The 18,736-nt window shown below is 48.1% G+C and overlaps 1 protein-coding gene across 3 annotated transcripts in view; it reads right to left on the reverse strand.

The window, feature by feature from the left end:
* Positions 1–18,736, reverse strand: part of TMCC2 (transmembrane and coiled-coil domain family 2) — a 68,725-nt gene that overhangs the window by 20,755 nt on the left and 29,234 nt on the right. The window contains exons 1-2 of one of the 3 annotated variants that reach the window (XM_050955593.1): positions 11,727–11,922; positions 7,224–7,366 (exon numbers count right to left, since the gene is read on the reverse strand). The exons of the other annotated variants lie outside the window; for them this stretch is intronic. Coding sequence (XP_050811550.1) covers positions 7,224–7,298 — 75 coding nt within the window. The 5' untranslated portion in view covers positions 7,299–7,366; positions 11,727–11,922. Of the gene's footprint in view, positions 1–7,223; positions 7,367–11,726; positions 11,923–18,736 lie in introns of those variants that run through there. 3 annotated transcript variants of the gene reach the window in all.

The raw sequence follows: 18,736 nt of genomic DNA on the forward strand, positions 1-18,736 counted from the left end.
GGAGGGGGATTGGAGACCAGGTAACACCTCTGCCCAGGAAACTGGACAAAGGACACAAAGGCTAGGGGAGGAGCCGGGGGGAGGCTGAGTGAGACGGCTGGAGGGAGTTTCAGTTTGGAGCTGGCTGGGAAATGGAGAGGGGCGCCCCGACGGGGCTTGGGCTTCCCAATGGGGCTGTGGCCTCCCTGAGGCCCCCAGATGGACCTAACTAAAGGGGGTCCTGTTATTTGTACCGGCAAGACCTGTTTTGGACTGTGTTCCTGTCATCTAAATAAACCTTCTGTTTTAGTGGCTGGCTGAGAGTCATGGTGAATCACAAGAAACCAGGGGTGCAGGGCTTGTCTCCCTCCACACTCCGTGACATAGGGACTGCAGGATTGGAGCCAGGCTGTTTTGCCCGACTAAAGACTGCTGAATCAGTACATCTATTCTATCAATGCTGTTTAAAATCCCAATCATTGTATTAGCTGAACACTTAGAGAGACATAGTATCTAACTAACTACCTGTGTATCTAGGTGCTTGTACTGCACCTATCACAGTACTGCCTGAGCACTTAACACAGCATGTATTACTATTACGTGCCTATGGTCTCGAACGGGTACGTCCTCAAGGTGGCTAGCTCACCCCACTGCTCGCGCCGCCACGGCTATCTTCTATTTTTGGCACTTCAGCTTGTATTGAGCTAGCGCAACTACATCTCCTTGAGCTGGCAGCCGGCAATGTAAACATACCCTCACTCTGACACTGATGTGACTCCACTGAATTTCATGGGACTTACAGCAGACATGAGATCCAAAGCTGCTCTAGTGCCATCTCACTCTTCTGACGTCTGATTTCATTTCTTTTTAAAATTGTAAATGAGGACAAGATGGAGACAAATAAGGGATGAAACGAGGGAGAAAACGCCTCTACCAATCTAGGAAGAGGAATGTGTTTGTTTCTATAAATTGCCATATTCTCCTGTGACAGGCGTAGCTCATGAGCACCTGAGCCAGCCTCTGCAATTGCTGTGTTTGTGCTTTGCTGAGTGAACATGTTGGCATTTCTTCAGCAAGCGAGCCCCAGTTCTTTCCCAATGATCGGAGCAACAAAGCTATTAACTAATCCTGACACAAGCGGCTGAGTAGAGGTATTTTTCTGATAAGTCATTTTGTTGTTGTTGGGTTCGTTTTTCTCAGGCTGGATTTTGTCTTTTTAGATAAGGGAAAGTGTGATGCTTCAGTGTTCCCTGCTTAGTGAATCACCCTATCTGTGCACAGTAGCTTGCGAGCTTGACGAAAGGTAGCGAAAGTGTCTCCTCGAGCTGGGATTCACACACCCCACTCCAAATGTAGACGTGTCCCGAAGGAGACCAGCTTCACCGTAGTTAGAGATGGAGCCCAAAGTAAACACCATGTCACCATGTAAATGTCTCTAATGATTATAGGTGCCTCCATTTTGGGGTGATCAATTTGAGACACCGGAACTTCAGAGGACGGGTGCTCAGAACGGTCTGAAAATTGGGCCCTTTTAAGGTGTCTCAGGTTGGTGCACTGACAATCACTAGCCATTTTTGAAAATCTAGGCTTAGGTTTGAACGTCCCCAAACTTTAAGGGAGTTTGGAACCTAAACCCAGCTCTTTATAGTGATGCAAATGAAACCACTAGAGCCAAATGCGCCCAAGCTTTGGGTTGTCCAAAAATCCAGGTCAACGGAGTAACGTATCTCAGAAGTATTTAAACACTTTTATCATGCAAGCTACAAAGGCAAAGGTTCATTTCCAGTTCTCCATTAATACCACCCCAAAAGCTACTAGAGACAACAGCTTCCAAGATGTTCTTTTCAATGCATTTAATTGTATACCTCAAAACGATGAGCCGATCTTGTCTCAGGTATGCGTTGAATGGGGAAGACCAAGTAGATTCCCACACAGCTTATTTGCACTGTAACATCATGATGCTGCAACCGCTCAGCATGAATTTTTGTCTTGCTGCCCCAGGGCAGAAAACTGCAGCCAAGGTGGCAACTCTATTGAATACTTATTATTAACCATGTTTATTCCGGGAGTGCCCAAGGGCCATCCAAGAATGGGGTCCCATTCTGCTAGGCACTGTACAAACACAGAGTTCCTGTCCCAAACTGCTTACAATCTAAACAGACAAGAGAGCCCCAAGGTGCAGAAAGGGTTATAAAACACAAGCACGCTGAACTCTGTTATGGCAGGACACGGCATCTTAGTGCCACTTTTTGGGAGGAAGGGAGTTACTTAGGAGGGGATCAGCTAAATGGAAAGAAAAGCGCAGGATAAAATATTTAGCTGTCACTGGGGCTTGCCTATTCTACACTAAACAGAGCTTCCCCTGTTTGCACCAGAATGGGTTAAAAAAAACAGTGCTCTAGAAGGCAAGCTGGTCCAGTGGGTACAGCAGCAGACTCACTCAGGAGATCTAGGTTCTGTTCTCAGCTGTAGGGTCAGCTGGCTGAGTACCCTTGGAGACATCACGCCCCTTCATGTGTCTCAGTTTCCCCATCTGTGAAATGGTAATAATGATACTGTGACCCACTTTTGAGCAGTACTGCGTGTTGTTATTCCATCTCTGATCAACCTGGGAATGGAAGACATTAGGCCAAGTTCTAGCCAGCGTTGTCGCTGCTCCCTGTGGCCCCGTCTACACTAGGAAATGGATCCTGACCTGCTTTACCTGCTAGTGCAGGCAGCATAAAACCAACCTCTGCACCAACAGCACTCGAGACTCATATCTATTACCTCACAAATGCCCTGACCCTAAATCCCCATGCCTCCATGTGCTGGGACTGTGGGCTCCCCAAATCCTGCCACCACCAAACCCACACATCAGAAACTCTTATATTCTATTAAAAAAAAACATGTTAAAGAGTGGCTGGCCCCTTTAAGAGGGAGTGGTGTTCAGAGCCCCTGTGACTCACTAGCTGCTTCCCAGGTATGTGGGTCAGAGAAGGGAAAGGAGACAGGAAATGCAAGGTGTGACCTGTCTGAGAACGGAGGAGAGACAGAAGGAGTAGCAGAATCGCTCAAGGAAAAGAGCTGCAGGAAACCAGGAAAGCCATAACTGTGAGCTACTGGTGATGGGTGCTGAGGAAATGTGTGGAAGCTCCGGCTCGAGCTGGGGAACTCTGCCCACTTGCAGGAAGGCATATGTAGGGGGCCTTAGGAAGGGGTGAAGAACCAGGGTGGTCAGTGAGAGCCAGGCTGCAGCAAGGGGTTGACTCTGGAGGGAGGTCCCCCGAAGCAGGGGTAAAACTCACAGGCTAGGAGGCCTTGGGGGTGAAACACTGCAGGGAGCCCTCTTGAGGGAGACCTGACTTGGGGCTACAGGAGAAGACTTGTGGGCGAGAAGCTGCTCTTGGAGCTCTCAGGTGGATGGTATGGAGAATGGGGCCCTGGAACAAGGGCCAGAGTGGCTAATGACTCTCGAGTCAGTGACCCTGACACGGTGACCGTTGAATGGGATTGAAAAGCTGCTGCATTGTCACCTTGTTTCACTTCAGGGCTTGGGGAGGACCTCTTTTTACTATGAGGGATCTGTAGACTGTGGCATTTTACATGTATGAAAGCGGTTGAATTTGCTAAGAAAGGCAATTTTCCTTGGCCTGGGCTATAGAAAGGGGAAACTGAGGCCAGTGTTCATGTGGTGCTGTGGCCATCTTGACAAGTTATGAGCTTTCGGTAGATACCTTACATATTACTCTTTTGGGATAAATGTCCTGCAAGATGTGTGTTTGGTGCAATGAGTTTCTCAGGTCTGAAGTGACAGTTACCTGCAAAGAACAGGGGACCCTTTGTCAAGTTGTCTTTCTGTCACAACTGCCACCGAAGGGCACCCCAGATGGAAGCTGTCCTCTGACAAACTAAGAGGGAACATTTCCCTTTTAAGAAGCATACACCCACTGGCAGGTCTGAGGACAGGTCCCTGCACTGGCTGCCTGCATTATTTAATAGAAGGAATGCCTGCAATTTGCAGTTAAGCTAAACCAGTGTGAAAGGAGGAACTAGCCACAAAAGCAGCAGGCCTGTTGTCAGGCTGTATAGAGACCATAAACTGTCTGCAACCCGCCAGTCTCCAGCTGGCAGAATGGTTCCTTATAAGTGCCTGTATGCAGCTCTCACATTCTGGGGTCTTCAGGTCCTCAGCAGCCTACTCTGCATATCTTGAAAGGGAGTGAAGCATCCTTAGATAGTTAATCCTTGCAAAAGGTGGCTCTGCAAAGAAGGTGGGATCCAAACTGCTCACAGAAAGAGGGAAACAAAGTCACAAAAAAATAACATCTCCAACTTGCTCTCTGTATAAAAAAGAATCTGACCTCAGCAATAGCCCCAGTGGTCAGAGGTTACCACTTTACTGGCAGATCAGAATACTTGGGTCCATATTTATCCCTCAGTACTACTTTTGCTACCTCACAAAGTTGGGCAAGGGTGTAAACCAGGGAAGAACTCATCCCTATGCACATCTGGTTTGCGTCTGCTTGTCAGAAGTAGAGTCCTATAGCACTAAGATGGTTAATGGCAGTTCATGTAATACGGTCTACTCACAGAGCCTTTCATCTCAGGATCTCAAAGCATGTGATCATTAAGACTCACACCCCTCTGACGAAACTGACGCACAGAGAGATGAAATGACTTGCCCACACTGGGCCTGTGGCAGAGATGGAAACAAAATCCTGTAGCCTTGAAACATCATCAACTGCTCTAACTACTAGGCAACATTCCCTGTCAGGTTCCATGGCCAAACCTTGCTGTGAGGAAAATGACCCATGCTGGCATCAGGAACTGATGTGAGTAAAGAATCTCAGACCCAGTGACAGTGACACAAAACATTCTAGCTGGGGAACTCTAGACTGAAGCTGTCACTCTGGTCCTGCCCTCTTTCCTCTAACCATGTCCCAGCCTGGGCAGTGGGGGGCCAGGAGGTGGCTGATGCAGGGGCTAGCTATGCCAGCTCTGTGCCACACAGTGATTTCCCCAGCATAGGGGGAATTCTGCCAACTAGTTACACTGGGCTTTCCAGCTCTGTCATGACACATTTTAAAAAGACAATTCAATCCTCTCCTTTTCTGGTGTGTGGCTTAAAAGCAGGGAAAAGGCTGACAAAATAAATCACATGAATCAGGAGAGATCATAAGAATAAGAGAAGGGACAGAGATGCAAAATTCAGATCTGGTTTTCAAACGACAAAAGTTGGTGATGTTTGGCTATATCACACATGAAAAGCAAAACTCACAGGTATCCAAATACATATGTCCCTGGGTATAGCTTTTTGAGCAATAGAGAGTGCAGTTGTTAACCTGTTTGACACAGACTGGAAACCCTCTGCTGAGATTCCAGCACCTCAATAATTCAAAAGCCCAGGTTAACAGAGTCTTTAAACTTTTTGATTTTTAATTCCACTCTTGGGTTTGCCACTCCTGATAGAAAAGAAGATATTACCTAAATCCCCCCACCATATCCAATTCCCAGCAGGCCAGGAAAAATCCCCCAGCACCTGAAACATGCATTGAAAATCCCCTCCCTGCCCCATGCTGAACTTCCCCTTCTTTGTTAAGCTTTCTGGGGAAACCCTGGATTAAATTCTGCTCTCACTCACTGGAACAAATGCACTACAGCCAGTAGGGGATGCACTTATTCCTGCTTTTACGGGATGGTGATTAAAACCGTGACTCAAAGCTGAGATTCTCCGTTCATGGCCCTGCTGTTAATTCTGATGCTATTGAGAGCCTCCTTAGTCTGGGAGCCAGTCCCATGGAACACATGCAAATCCCATGTCACCAGCCAGGCTCTTCTGGGTTAATTTAGGAAAGACTGAGATGCACAGGCCTTCCCTCAGGATGTTTGAACAACACTGATAAAAAGTCCCAGAGCTCAGGATCACATCCTACACTTAGCCTGCATCTGAGGGAACCTGGAAAGCAGCTTTATATGTTCATGGATGGTCTCAAGTTCTGGGGCAGGTCTAGTCACAGGGGATCACCTGTTTTGACATCCCCAGCACAGGGGAGGTTACTAGGCCTCCTGGCCTGATAGGACGGAACATGCACAAATGTTTCCTCTTAACATTTTAACTTCTCCAAGGTTAGCAGGACTTAGAGGACACACTAGTGCCAATGTTTTGCGATGTCTGCCATCAAGGGGACTGATTGCACTTTTCACACATCCATTCACTTAGCCTCATGACCTCCCTACGATGTGAGTAAGAATTACTACCCCCAGGTGGCACAGAGATCACCTAGCGCACCAACATCGGGCTAGGAGTAGAACTGAGTAGTCAGCCTCTGCTCTAACCAGTGTCACACTGCCATCTCAAAAGACCTTATCAAGCTGGTTCTTACTTGGCCCCACAGGGACAGCGCCTTGGTGCAGATCCCAGCAAGTAGGATGGGGAAAGTGGATTTGTTTCACCAGAGTGTTGGCCATGGGCCTTGCTGGTAGGCTCCCCCTCATCTTCAGCTGGCCTCTCGCTAGCAGACATAAACCACTGCAAGAGCTACGTATGTATTTCAGGCCCTGCTAATATGAGGCAGATTTTTCAAAAGAGTTCAGATCTCGTTTAGGCACCTAAAGAAGTGGTCGGATTTTCAGAAGCATGGCGCACACTGGGTGCTGGGCTCTGGAAAATCTGACCCTGAGCTCTACTGAAACCTTGGCCCCAAGCATCCACAATAAGCAAAGGGTCATCTAGCAATACAAGCCATACACACCCAGCACTTTCAAGAGCACTCAGCCACACTGACAGAAGACCGTTCCCCCAAGCTGCCAAATGCTGTGGCAGGGCTTAGCGGAAACACCTGAGGTACTCAATGAGTTTAGAGCAGCTTCCAAATCAATGCAAGTCATTTAAAAAGTCAAACCATGGCAAAGCTCTGCAGCAGGGTAAAAGCCAAATACTCCCCACAAAAAGGTGAGAAAGCTGTGTCCTTAAATGTATGGGTTCACTGAGGCCACAATAATGATATATGCAGAGATCTGCAAGTTGAGCCACTCCTATTCCTCAGTCACCCCAGCCCTCTATAGACCTGTCAGCCCTAGTGCTCCAAGCATTACAAATCATCTCCCAGCCTTGGCCCTAAAATGCTGCAGCTGGGCTCCTTACAGACCTGAAATCCAGCCCCTTAGCAGCCTACTTAACATGCACAGATTCCAGGCTGGTCCCTGAAAATCTTTTCCTTGTCCAAGCACAGAAGCAGGAAGGAGGAGAGGGATGTACTTACAAGGGCTCCCACTAGGGAGTTTAATAGCAATACCCTTTTCTCAGGACAGGAGTCGGAAGGGTGTCTTTCCGGCATGAGGATGCTCCAGTGGCTTCTACAAAGCGTCTGGCCGGTAAGCCTTGTGCTGGCAAATTCTTCTCCCTCTGTCACGGCTGAAGTTAAGGATTAGAAGGGTGAGCGGTGGCGGGGGACTAGGTATATCTACAATAAAAGAAAGCCATGTGTGCAGAGGCCGCTCTGTGGGGAACTGAAGCTCCTGTATCAGCAGCCAAGAACAACTAGCACAGGCTGGTGCCAGTGAGAACAGAGGGAACCCGGAGACTGGGTGCTGGAGGGAACGCTCCATCTCTCTCACATTAGCTTTTCCAACTGCATTCTGAGAACAAATATCACTGTCAAGCTTGTTTGATCAGGTTGTCCTTTTCCCGTGAGACGCAGCTTAAGAAATAAACAAAACAATCTAGTGATATTTAACAGTACAGCTACCAGAGATATTATGGGATAACCCTTCCACCACATGGAGCTAGCAGTAATAGATATCTACCAGCAGCAAAGTAAGAGTTCTTTCTTGTATGGTATTTTGCAAAGAGCGATTAATTGAGCCGCGCAGACATACAGGAAGGATAGTCTTGTGGCTAAGGAAATGGGCTAAAAAGCGAGCTATGGGCGGTCAATTCTCTCCTTTGCCACAGCCTCCCTGTGTGGCCTTGGGCAACTCACTTAATTTATCCTGTTCCTCAGTTCCCCATATATAAAATGGAGATAAATGCTTCACTTCTCCCACATGATATCCATTTAAATTACAAGCTCTTCAGAGCAGGGACTGTCTCATACTACATGTAGATGCAGCCCCTGGCACAATGGGCTCCCAATCTCGGTTGGTGTCCAGGGACACTAGTAATAATGAAGTAATGAATTAAATAATGAATTAAAATATTCCCCTTTTAAAAGAATGGGAAAAAATTCACAGCTTCAAATCTCAGCAGGGTTGACTTCATCCTTTGCATTTGGACAAACTCCCACTGACTCTGAGGGAAGGTTTGCCCCAATAAAGGCCTTAGGATTTGACTGACTGAGAAATAAGTGTTCAAATGCCAAGGGAGTTCTTTCTGTGGAGAGAGTGGGTATGAGGGGGCGGCTTATACTTGACTCAGCCAGATGTGGTAAACTGGGTCTACGTTCTTGCGGAGATGAGTCAAAGATGATCCCTTAAGTGTGGGATTTGCTACTTCCTGGGTGGATCTCAGGGTGATGCTATTTAAGGCCTTGCTGGCACTAGGGGAACTTCTGGAAAATTGCCCCCCCCCCGCTACTATTTGGTCAGCTCCGTGAGAGAAAACACTGGCAGCCTTAGGGCTGGTGGGGTTTAAAGCATCATGGCAATTAGTCCTGCTCTGAGCAGTGTTAAATGACATGGCAGCCCGAAGCTCAGCTAGCGCCAGGGCTGCTAACAGCAGCGGAGACTAGTTGGCGTTAGCGACAGAGGAGGATTTGTAGGACATTTTCCTAGTGTAGACAGGACCATGAAGTAGGACGAAACTGGACAGACACAGGCTGTGAATGTAACGGGGGTGAGGAGTCTAATGGCAACCTAGTCGCTGTACAGGAATACCCTTGTTTGTTCATTCTGCCTTGGGTGCTGAGAGCCAAATTCTGCTCTCAGCCACAAAACCTGTCTGAACTGAATTGCAACAGATGTAGAGGAGAGAACAACGTGGCCCTGGGAGTTTCTGAATGTACTGTTGTCCACCGCCAAAAATCTTGCCAAGTCAGCTTTGGGAGGGTCATCTTCTACATGAGTTGACTTATACTGCTATCTGCATACAATGCAAATCTATATTGATTGCACTTTTCAAAAGAATCTGCATAGTCTCTTGTAGCATTAACTGGAACGGCAAACAACAGCCATAGGTCAAAAGAAGCTTTGCAACATCAAGTCTCTTTGCTACATGGTGCGTTGGTACTGTAGCGACAACCCCTTCAGGATTAATTAAATGAGAATATCAATGAGCAGTATCTAGCCTCTTCTTGTGAATTAATTTTGACCTCTTCTAGCATCTTTCATCCAAAGATCTCAAAGCACCTTACCAGCATGAATGAATTAAGTTCCACAATACCCCAGGAGGAGCTTGTCACTTTACAGATGGGGAAATGGAGGTGTAGAAAGTCTAGGTCACAAGTGGCTTCTGATGTCTCAATTTTCTTGGTGCCCTACTTAAAACAACTTGGACCTCATTTTAAGAAATGGCCTACAGCTCCCATTGACTTCCACTGGATTGGCAGACCCTCAATGCCTCTGAAAACCAGGCCCAAGTTGTTTCAAGTTGGGCACCCAGAAATTATAAACCACTCTTGACAATATGTGTCCCTATCTGACTTATCCAGGGTCACAAGGGAGCCAGTGACAGACCCTGGAATAAAATCGCAGCATCCTGTCTTCCAGCCCCTGCTCTATCACACTTCCCTTTGAAAGGGAATAAAACCTAGTGGTGTGGCCTGCCCATCTCCTGCTCTACTCACTAGACTCTGCTCCCGCTCATAAACAGCTAGATCAGTCTCTGTACGCTCCATTCAAATTACTGGACGCTGCACTCTTGAACTGAGGGGAGAACAGGCCCTGTAACTTCAGAAAAGAATCATAAAACAAGCAGACACAATGAACTGATCTCTCCTTTCCCAGGGTGGAGGAAGCACTCAAAGGGCACATCCAAAGAACAATCCATGCTGAGGGCGTTGTATCTATAATGCATTCACTTGCCTTGCTTGCTTTGATTTACCTGCAACATGGGTATTATTCATTATTATTAAATATCTGCGAGGTATTGCTGGGGTGGACTTGTTCTACTGACCTCAGCATGAAATATCCCTGAGCTCTGCAGCTGTTATGAAATCACAAGAAAGGCATGTGGCAGGAATTCCCCAGGTCTGGCTAACACTGCTGCTGCAATCAATTTACATTCTCCAGCTAAGGGGGTGGGGACATGAGGCAGGGGCCAGATTACATCATTTTATACTGTTTTCTTTTCTCAAGAATGGTTTTACTCTTGGCCCCTTTCTCTGTGACTTTTAAACCACTAACATTTTCCAAAGGTCCTGGGGTGACTTATCCTTTGCCTCCCTTGAGCACTGCCTACTTGGGTAAGGAATTAAGCCTCACAGTTATCCCCATTTTACAGATGGGAAAATTGAGGCACACTGGCCCAAAATCCCACATGAAGCTTGAGCCATGGTTAGAAGCAGAGTCCATAGGTACTTACGTGAATCAGGTTAGATTTAGGAGGCAGTGTTGCCTAGGAGATAGAGCACAAGACTGGGCCTCAGGAGACCTGAGCTCTATTCCCAGTTCAACCACTGGCCTGCTAGGTGACCTTGGACAAGTCATTTCCCTTCTCTGCGCCTCAGTTTCCCCACCTGTGGGGACAATGCTGCTGACCTTTGTAAAGTGCTTTGAGATCCACAGCGCTATTATTATTAATCATTAAAAGGTGCTGAACACCTCAGCTCCTATTGACTTCAGTGCAATTTGTGCATGCTTTGCCCTGCTGAAACACAGGGTGTTTATTTAGTGCAAAACGTAGGCATAAGAGCTTAACGTTAGGCTCCTTCCTACATTGGCCTGGATCCTATGCCTACAACCATGCCTTCTCCTAGCAAAAATGGTATTTAAAAGTCAAACAAAATTGCACTGGGAACAGCTATGTGTCTGTTGCATCAGAGTTTGCTTGGTGATGATTTCACTATCATCACCAAGCAAACTCTGATGCTACCAAGAGGGAGACTGACTTTCTATTTTCAATTTTAAAATGTGCTCTGACGACATGATTTGTTGGTATCTCAATCCGTTCAGCTATTAGTGTCCCAGGCTGTGTCAACCTATCCAGTTGCTGCTACAGTTTACTCCTAAAACCCAGGCATCTCGTTACAATGAAACCTTGCTCATTTGTTCTTTGCTAACCCACCAGCCTGATCATTCTCCTTACAAAAGTGGTGCTCTCATCCCACTGCTGAGTAAACATTTAACAGCTAGGAGCGCAGCAGTGAGTTCTCATGGTTCTATGACTTCACGGCCCATATTCAACCACAGAGTAACTCCACTGACTTCTAAGGAATTACACCGGGAAACAACTGGTCCCTATTCCTTAACAAAAGAACATTTATTGTTACACTATAAATAACTGAGGGCCAGATCCTTAGGTGGTGTAATAGCTCTAGTGAGGATCTGGCCCTTAAAATTAAACCACATCTGTGAGACTCAATCAGCAATGCAACATTATAGGATTCAACATCCTGAAAATATACATATATTTAAATCACGCTTGCTAGCTGACACCTTACTTCATAAAACACACGATCCACTTTCGGTTTGACAACGGTTAGGGTGAATTAACGAGGCTCCTCTGTGCTAGCGGGTCCATCCAACATTGAACATGTTTCAATCTAAGCCAGCTGGCTTACTCTCTGCTCCCATCTCATTCCAAGCTACAAGCAATAGGCAAAGGATACTCCAAGGGTGCCGGGATTCCTGGCATCCCCTGTCCTACAGCTCTAAGCACTGGGATATTTCTGCTCACTCTTCAGACACAAAATTGCCTCCTGGAAATGAAGTCTCCTTTCACCATCTTCTTGGCTTTAAATTCTTCCCCTCCTGAATTTGCTCGGCGTTTGGTCTGACTCAGGAAGAGTCACTGCCTGACGTGCAAACCCCTCTGGCTCTCTCCAGCTCTGGAGCATAATCTTTCACTGGACAGTTGTTAATTCTGACAAGTTCTACGTAACCTGATCCTTAAAAGGGGGAAAGCTCCCCGCCCCTTGAAACCTAATTCCATCAGATGCCAGCTGGCGCTGAGGAAGGAGCCACTGCTGTGCCCAGTCCGTCACAGCCAACAAGAACGCGCCTTGTCAGAAATGATGAACTTTGACTAACTTTTCTGAATTCTCCGCCCTAAGCTGCACTGCAGATGGCTGAGCTATCTGCACTGACGACCTCTCAGGCCTTTCAAGGATGAGAAATGGCCAGTTCTCAATGTTACCGGGACCAGGCTGGAGCTTTCCGTAATACCCGGTCTCCATATAAGACCAGCTAGGAACTGGAGCAAAGGTTGTGACCCAATATCTGGGGAATAATTCTTCCAAGGAGGTCTCTCCAGAACACAATCCCTGTGTTAAAGGGCCTGATCCAACGAAACTCTCCCATCGAGTTCAGTGGGCTTTCGATGAGGCCCTAAAAGCAGAGTCATAACTCTGGTCTTTCCAGAATTTCTGGGCTCAATGAACTAGGAGCAAATACAGCCCCATAATGACAAAGGACTGGGTAGAATTCAGCAGACAGTGCACCTGAACAAACACTGCTAAGGAATCCCAAAGAAGCAGAAAAGAAAGAAACAGAAGGCTACAGAAAACGTGTGACGAACAGGGCATCTGGATACTCCATTTAAATTAGAGAGGGAGTGGGAATCGGGACACCTGAGCTCTACTCTCAATTCTTCTCTGTTTTGCTGCACTTATTGGCACTGAGCCTTTAATGTGGACAACACACAGGAGCTCGATTTTTAAGGTTTCATATGCAAGACCTGCCACATAGGAAACCACATGGAACTCATGTGGGAACCCATGACCCTTAGGGCCCCTAAAACCGCCCAAACTCTCAGAATCCTCAGGCAGGAAATACCATTTACGCAGGGATCGGCACAAAGAAAGCAGCTCGGTGAGAGGGTGTGGCGACTGGTTAAGAAGAAAAGATGATCGTGAAGCTAATGGTTGCCCTTCGTTACATTGAGACTACATGAACAGGGCAAGAGTGTAAGCAATAATGGGGAACGCTGGGGTTAGGAGGAGAATATTAAGAATACCATGGAGCTCTCCTATTTTTGTGAGTTAGTGTAAACAGAGAACGCAATTTCATCCCCGACTGCTGTTTACTGCAACCAAAATACAGCACCCCACTTCACACCAGAGGTGATTAAATTTCAGTGCTGGACCAACTAACTCTTGTGTACAGTCACTGTCTCTGTTTGAGACGTATTCAGGTTTCTGTATTGAAACAACTTGGTATAAACTCATCAGGTCAAATTCCCCAAGACCATGGAGTAATTCTATTGGTGTCCACGTAGTTAAACTCGGGATAACGCTGATCCATTACAATACATTCAGAAACGGTTCTCTCTGGCTACTCAGAAGCCGATCTGAAGTATTAGCCCCCACCTGTCTAATGACTGAAGTATCTGAAAAGCATGAAGGTATCACTGCTGTGGGGGGAGGGGGCAGGGAGGGAGGAGGAAGGAGGAGAAAAGAGACAACAGCTGGTGCTGTCATTTGTTACTGTAATTTTATCCTGTCAAGAGAGCCAAGGGCAGCCATGCCAGGAGCCTGACTGAAGCATTTCAATGCTCTGACAAAAAATTCAGTGGTGCTGCTACTGAGATTAGCTTCTGCCTCATAGCTCTACAGGCCCTCACATTATATATTTCATATTTTGGCACAGCTAACTCCAGCTACCCCAGTTCATCGGGCCAGTCTGCCTCAGGACAACAATTTATGTATTCTCGTGATTATCTCACCTTGAGGCCTCCTGGTGCTGGGTGCTATACACACAGCTAACAAAATGGGTTTAAAGGCCAAGTACACAATGAGTCTCTTATGCTGGCTCTTCTCTCTAGCCCCCACAGCAAGAGAGGGACACTTTCAGTTGCCCTCCTGAGGTTGCTCTGTCTTCAGCCAGCACCCAGCCAGCGGGCTCTCGGGGTGTTCACAGAGTGTGAGGGGGCATTCAGAGAACAGCAGAGACAGTCACATGACCCTCGTTATCTCTGGGTTCTTTCCTCCCTGCATTTCCTCTCCCTCATTTCCTCTCCGCCTCACTCTCTTTCTCTTGTTGCTCTGTCTCCACCCAAGATGGCTTGTGGGGAGCAGACTTCTACAAAGCCAGCGTCAATGTCCTCTCTTCTCTCTGGACAACAAGGAAACCCACCTGTGCAAGTCCTTTCTCCACCCAGCTCTGCTGATGCACCTCAGCTCTGACCTGAAACAACCCCTGCTATTCCAGTAACGGACCCCTGGGACAGCTCTGCCGATGCGCCTCAATCCTGACCTGCAATGCTCCCTGAGATTCCAGTTCTAGGTTCCCCATCCACATGGCTCTGCCAGTGCACCTTGATCCTTACCCACCCATGCTATTCCAGCCCTGGGTCCCCTCTGTGCTCTGTCACTGCCCCTCAGTCCTGATCTGCAATTCTGCTACTCCAGTCCCACCTCTCCTCACATGTCTGCCACCACATTTCAGTTCTGACCTGCACCCTCCTCCCCACAGCCCACTGCCACTATTCCAGCCATTCACAGGGAATGCCAACTGGCTCAAACTGCTCTGCTTTTGTAAGGTAGGTGAGGAACCACAATGAGTCCTCACACATTGGTTGTGGCTTTCAATCCAGACTGGAATCTTCTAGGTGTAAACCAGAATTGCACCCTTTACAGCCCAGCTCTCACTCACTCTCACACACACATACACACTTTTCCACAGTATCTGAATCTCTAGTTTAAATTCTGCTAAACCAATTGAATTAGGAAGCCTGACACACATCCCCCTAGCAGCCCTGATGCAGGGAGTAATGCAGTAACAATGCCACCTAATGATCATAGGAGTGACCAACAATTGCTGCTGAAACTTCTTTTAGAGACAGCAACTAAGAGTCCTGTGGCACCTTATAGACTAACAGATGTATTGGAGCATAAGCTTTCGTGGGTGAATACCCACTTCATCAGACACATGGGGAGTAATATTTCAGCCCAGCACCTGGGTCCGTACAACTCTTAAATGGATTTCACATGCCTAATTCCCTGAGCCCTCTGCTGAAAACACACCTGTCCAGGAGCGGCGCCAGGGTTTCTGACGCCCTAGGCGGACGGCCATTTCGCACACCCTCCCGCAGCCCCGGTGAACCTACCGCAGTGATGCCGGCGGACGGTCCGCTGCTGGAAGGGCTCCAGTGGAGCTGCCGCAGTGATGCCGGCGGGCAGTCCACTGGTCTAAAGGCTCTGGTGGACCTGCCGCAGGCATGACTGCGGTAGGTCCGCCGGAGCCTTTAGACCAGAGCACCGTCCGCCGAAATGACTGCAGCAGCTCCACCGGAGCCTTTCCAGCAGTGGACCGTCCGCCGGCATGACTGCAGTAGGTCCACTGGACCCACGTGCCGCCCCCCCGGCAAAATAGCGCCCCCCAAAAATTCTGGCACCTTAGGCCATTGCCTAGGTCACCTAAATGGTAGCGCCGGCCCTGCACCTGTCAATATTAGAGGTTCAAGGCTCAAATCTGCCTAGCTCTGAACTTCCCACTAGGGCTTTGTTTCCAGGCTGGATGCAAATCTAGAAGAGGCTGATTTTCTACCCCATAGATTCTGCAGGTGCTCGGGCCCCGAAACAGGACTGAGGCGCCTAAATACTTTTAATGATCTGGGCCACCGTTATTACGATGCTGAGAGCCCTGTAAATGAACAGATTGCTTTGACCGAGATGCAGCCCATGATGGGAGAAACGTCGTGTGAGCGGCTGATCGAGGCCAGTTTCCTCACCCTGCAGGACAAAATTTCACAGGAACAACTAGTGAAGTTTAGGCACAGCCAAACGAGAACTCGAACCTGCTGGCAGAAGCTCCCACAATGCTCAGCAGCAGCCCTCACCAGGCAATTAAGAGGTAGCAACAGGCTTAGAAAGATGGCCCATCCAGTCATGGTGGGACTGGCTGCGATGTGGAGTCTTGAGGATGGTAAAGCAGAAGAATCCACAGGGGCAGGAAGCAAAGAGTGAATGAGGAGTAATAGGTCTTTTTTATGAGGATGAGAAGTCCCCCCTCTTCTCTCTCTCCAGATAACTACGTAAAGAACTCAGCAGGCCTTGTCTCCTTCCTGGTGCCTCTGAAGCAGAAGATGCAACCAGCCCACTCCATCTCAGCCCCCTGCAGCCTGTGGTCTCATCCACCATTAGCCTCTGATCTGTGCAGCTTTCCATCAGGAACAGCAGCCAGACATACCCCTCCCACATCTCTACGGAAGGTCTTTCCTGACCTCAACAAGCCATTCATCTCCTGCACTGTGCATGTGATGAGACTCCTGCCATGCCTGGAGACAAAGGCATTAACCACTGCCTTTAGTTTCCATCAAGAAACTGGTTCAGCACCATCAAGAAATAATAATAAATACTAGCCACTATTTTAAAGAACCCTATACATGTGGGAATACCCATCTGCTAGGAACAGGGCTGAGTTCTGCCACACAGCCACTGGATAGAAACAACCACCGAAGGCTGGATTTGAATCAGCAACCTGGCCGCAAAAGGTTTTCTAGCTCCTCACAAAGCCCCCACAGCACGCCCTGTACAAACAGCTTCATTCTCTGAGGGTCCCACTCTCTGGTTCCTTGCTCCATTGCAGGCCATTCCGTGCACCCTCTTGCACCTTAGCTAGACAACGTACTTCCAAACAAGGAGGCACAGACAGCATCCAGTTGTGTTGGAGGAATCCTGCATTCTGGGATGGGGTGTGTGTGTGTGTGTGTGTGGAATAGTCAGAAATGAAGGCACTCACCTGGTCATGAACCATCTCGTCGCATCAGGCAGCTAGTGCAATCCCAGGTGACTTTGTGCTCGGCTCTCTGGCAGCACTATGTACAAATCTGGCTTGGGTCCCCGGTTCCTGCAGCCTCTCTTGAGGAGGGCGTAGGGACGGGGAAGGAATATTCCTTCAACTGCACACAGAGGCAGCAGCCACACAGGATGCCATCAATCTGCATCGGCGCCGCTGTTAATCTGACAATGGCTGCACACTATCTGGTCTGAGCAAGGGCCAGGGAGGGTTAGGACCCGCGAGCACAATGCCAATGCTTCCCATCCCTCCCTCCCAGATGCGCAACCCAATGGGGTTGCGCTGTGCAGGCCTCAGCAGCCGACTCAGCAGGGTAATAATCCCCTTCTGTCGGCCTCTCTCAGGAAGGCCTGTCAGGTCACCAAGGAGAGATTAGTGAGATAATGAAAAAGCTCCTCAGAGCGCCTCCACCCTCCTGCAGCCATGCTGCCTGCGCCACTGCTCCCATCACCCAGCACTTTGAAAAGTGCTCGGCTGTGCAGATGGTAAATCCGCGTCTCCCACGGTCTTTGGAAGCAGCACTCCAATGTTCTTCCCATGGGCTACAGCAACACCTGCTGGCCTCATCTGGACATGCCACGCTCTGGGGAATGCAGCCCACCTTGCAGCACAGAAAACACCCCCATCAGCACAGGAGCAGGTGGTGCTGCTGCTAACCAGCCTCTCTCCTCCCCCTCTGCACATGTGCTGCAAAGACGCAGAGGAAGCTCTCCCCATGCGCAGAGCTGCACAATGGGTTAGGCGCATTAACACGGATTTACATCTTCCTCTCAAACCATAGGATGGGCTGCTGTCTGATTTCAAAGACCAATGAATTGAACCTCTGCAGCTAATCCTACATTTGTCAGCATCTGGGGCTCGGTCTGGGCTAACTCTGTTTAGGAGGCTAAACGCCCTAAGTATGGCCCTCGATGGGGACCATAAAAAGGAAGAGGATGCAAATGAGGCACCCTGCTGGCTGATCAGCCCAGAGGAGAGTTGGCCAAGCGCTGGGTGGAACAGAGGATAAAACACTCTAGCCCTCCACTGCTGTAAACTTAAGATCCTGGCTTGGCTCACCAGTGAAAAGAGGTTGTCCAGTTTCAATCTAGTGTCCAGTGAGACATCTGTCCAAATCATAAAGCTACCATAGTGGCCCAAAGCAGAAAAAGAAAATAGAACATGCAGCCACTGTCAGTCAGAGCAACTAAAGTTTTAAGCCACCCACATTCAGTCAGACAAATCTACATCAGACGCAAGGAAGTCTAATACAATCGCTTGAAATCTGAATTAGTCACAAGATGCTCACAACTATACCAAACGTGTTCGCATTCCAGGAGAAAAGAGCTTCACAGAAGGGAAGGTGGACTCGGTTACCCAGTGAATTGAATTGTAAAGTGGCAGATAAAGATTCTCGCTACCTGACTGGCAGATAAAAACGCATATGCCACGTGTTGTCTTGCAAAAGCATGTAGAATCCCTGGAATTCTCAGTGCAGTGGGAAATAGCTGTACATCAGAACTTGTTTGCAATCGTCCAGCCAGAGAGCAAGTGTTCTCTATCTCATTCCATAATTATCCCACTCTGAATACTTGCCTGTTTTTCTAGACTAAACAAAATAATAGAAAATGTAGAGTAGGTGGAGCATCCTGGGAGGAGGACTAGAGAAGCTGCTCTCAGGTCCTTTTCATCTCTGATTTCAGGAATTCATAACAGAAAACAAAGGTTTGCTCTAATTTTAAGATATTCATTTACCAGGGACTGCAGGCTCAAATGCCAGATAATGAATTATATTATGAGCCTGTCAGCTCTGGGTTGCTGGTTTTGAATGCAGATCATGTCAACACTGATTAAAACTTGTTGCCACCTGAAGGCTGTTTTATGATCTCAATCCAGTTCTTAG

The sequence above is a fragment of the Gopherus flavomarginatus genome, chromosome 5 (genome assembly GCF_025201925.1).
Source record: "Gopherus flavomarginatus isolate rGopFla2 chromosome 5, rGopFla2.mat.asm, whole genome shotgun sequence".
NCBI lineage: Eukaryota > Metazoa > Chordata > Testudines > Testudinidae > Gopherus > Gopherus flavomarginatus.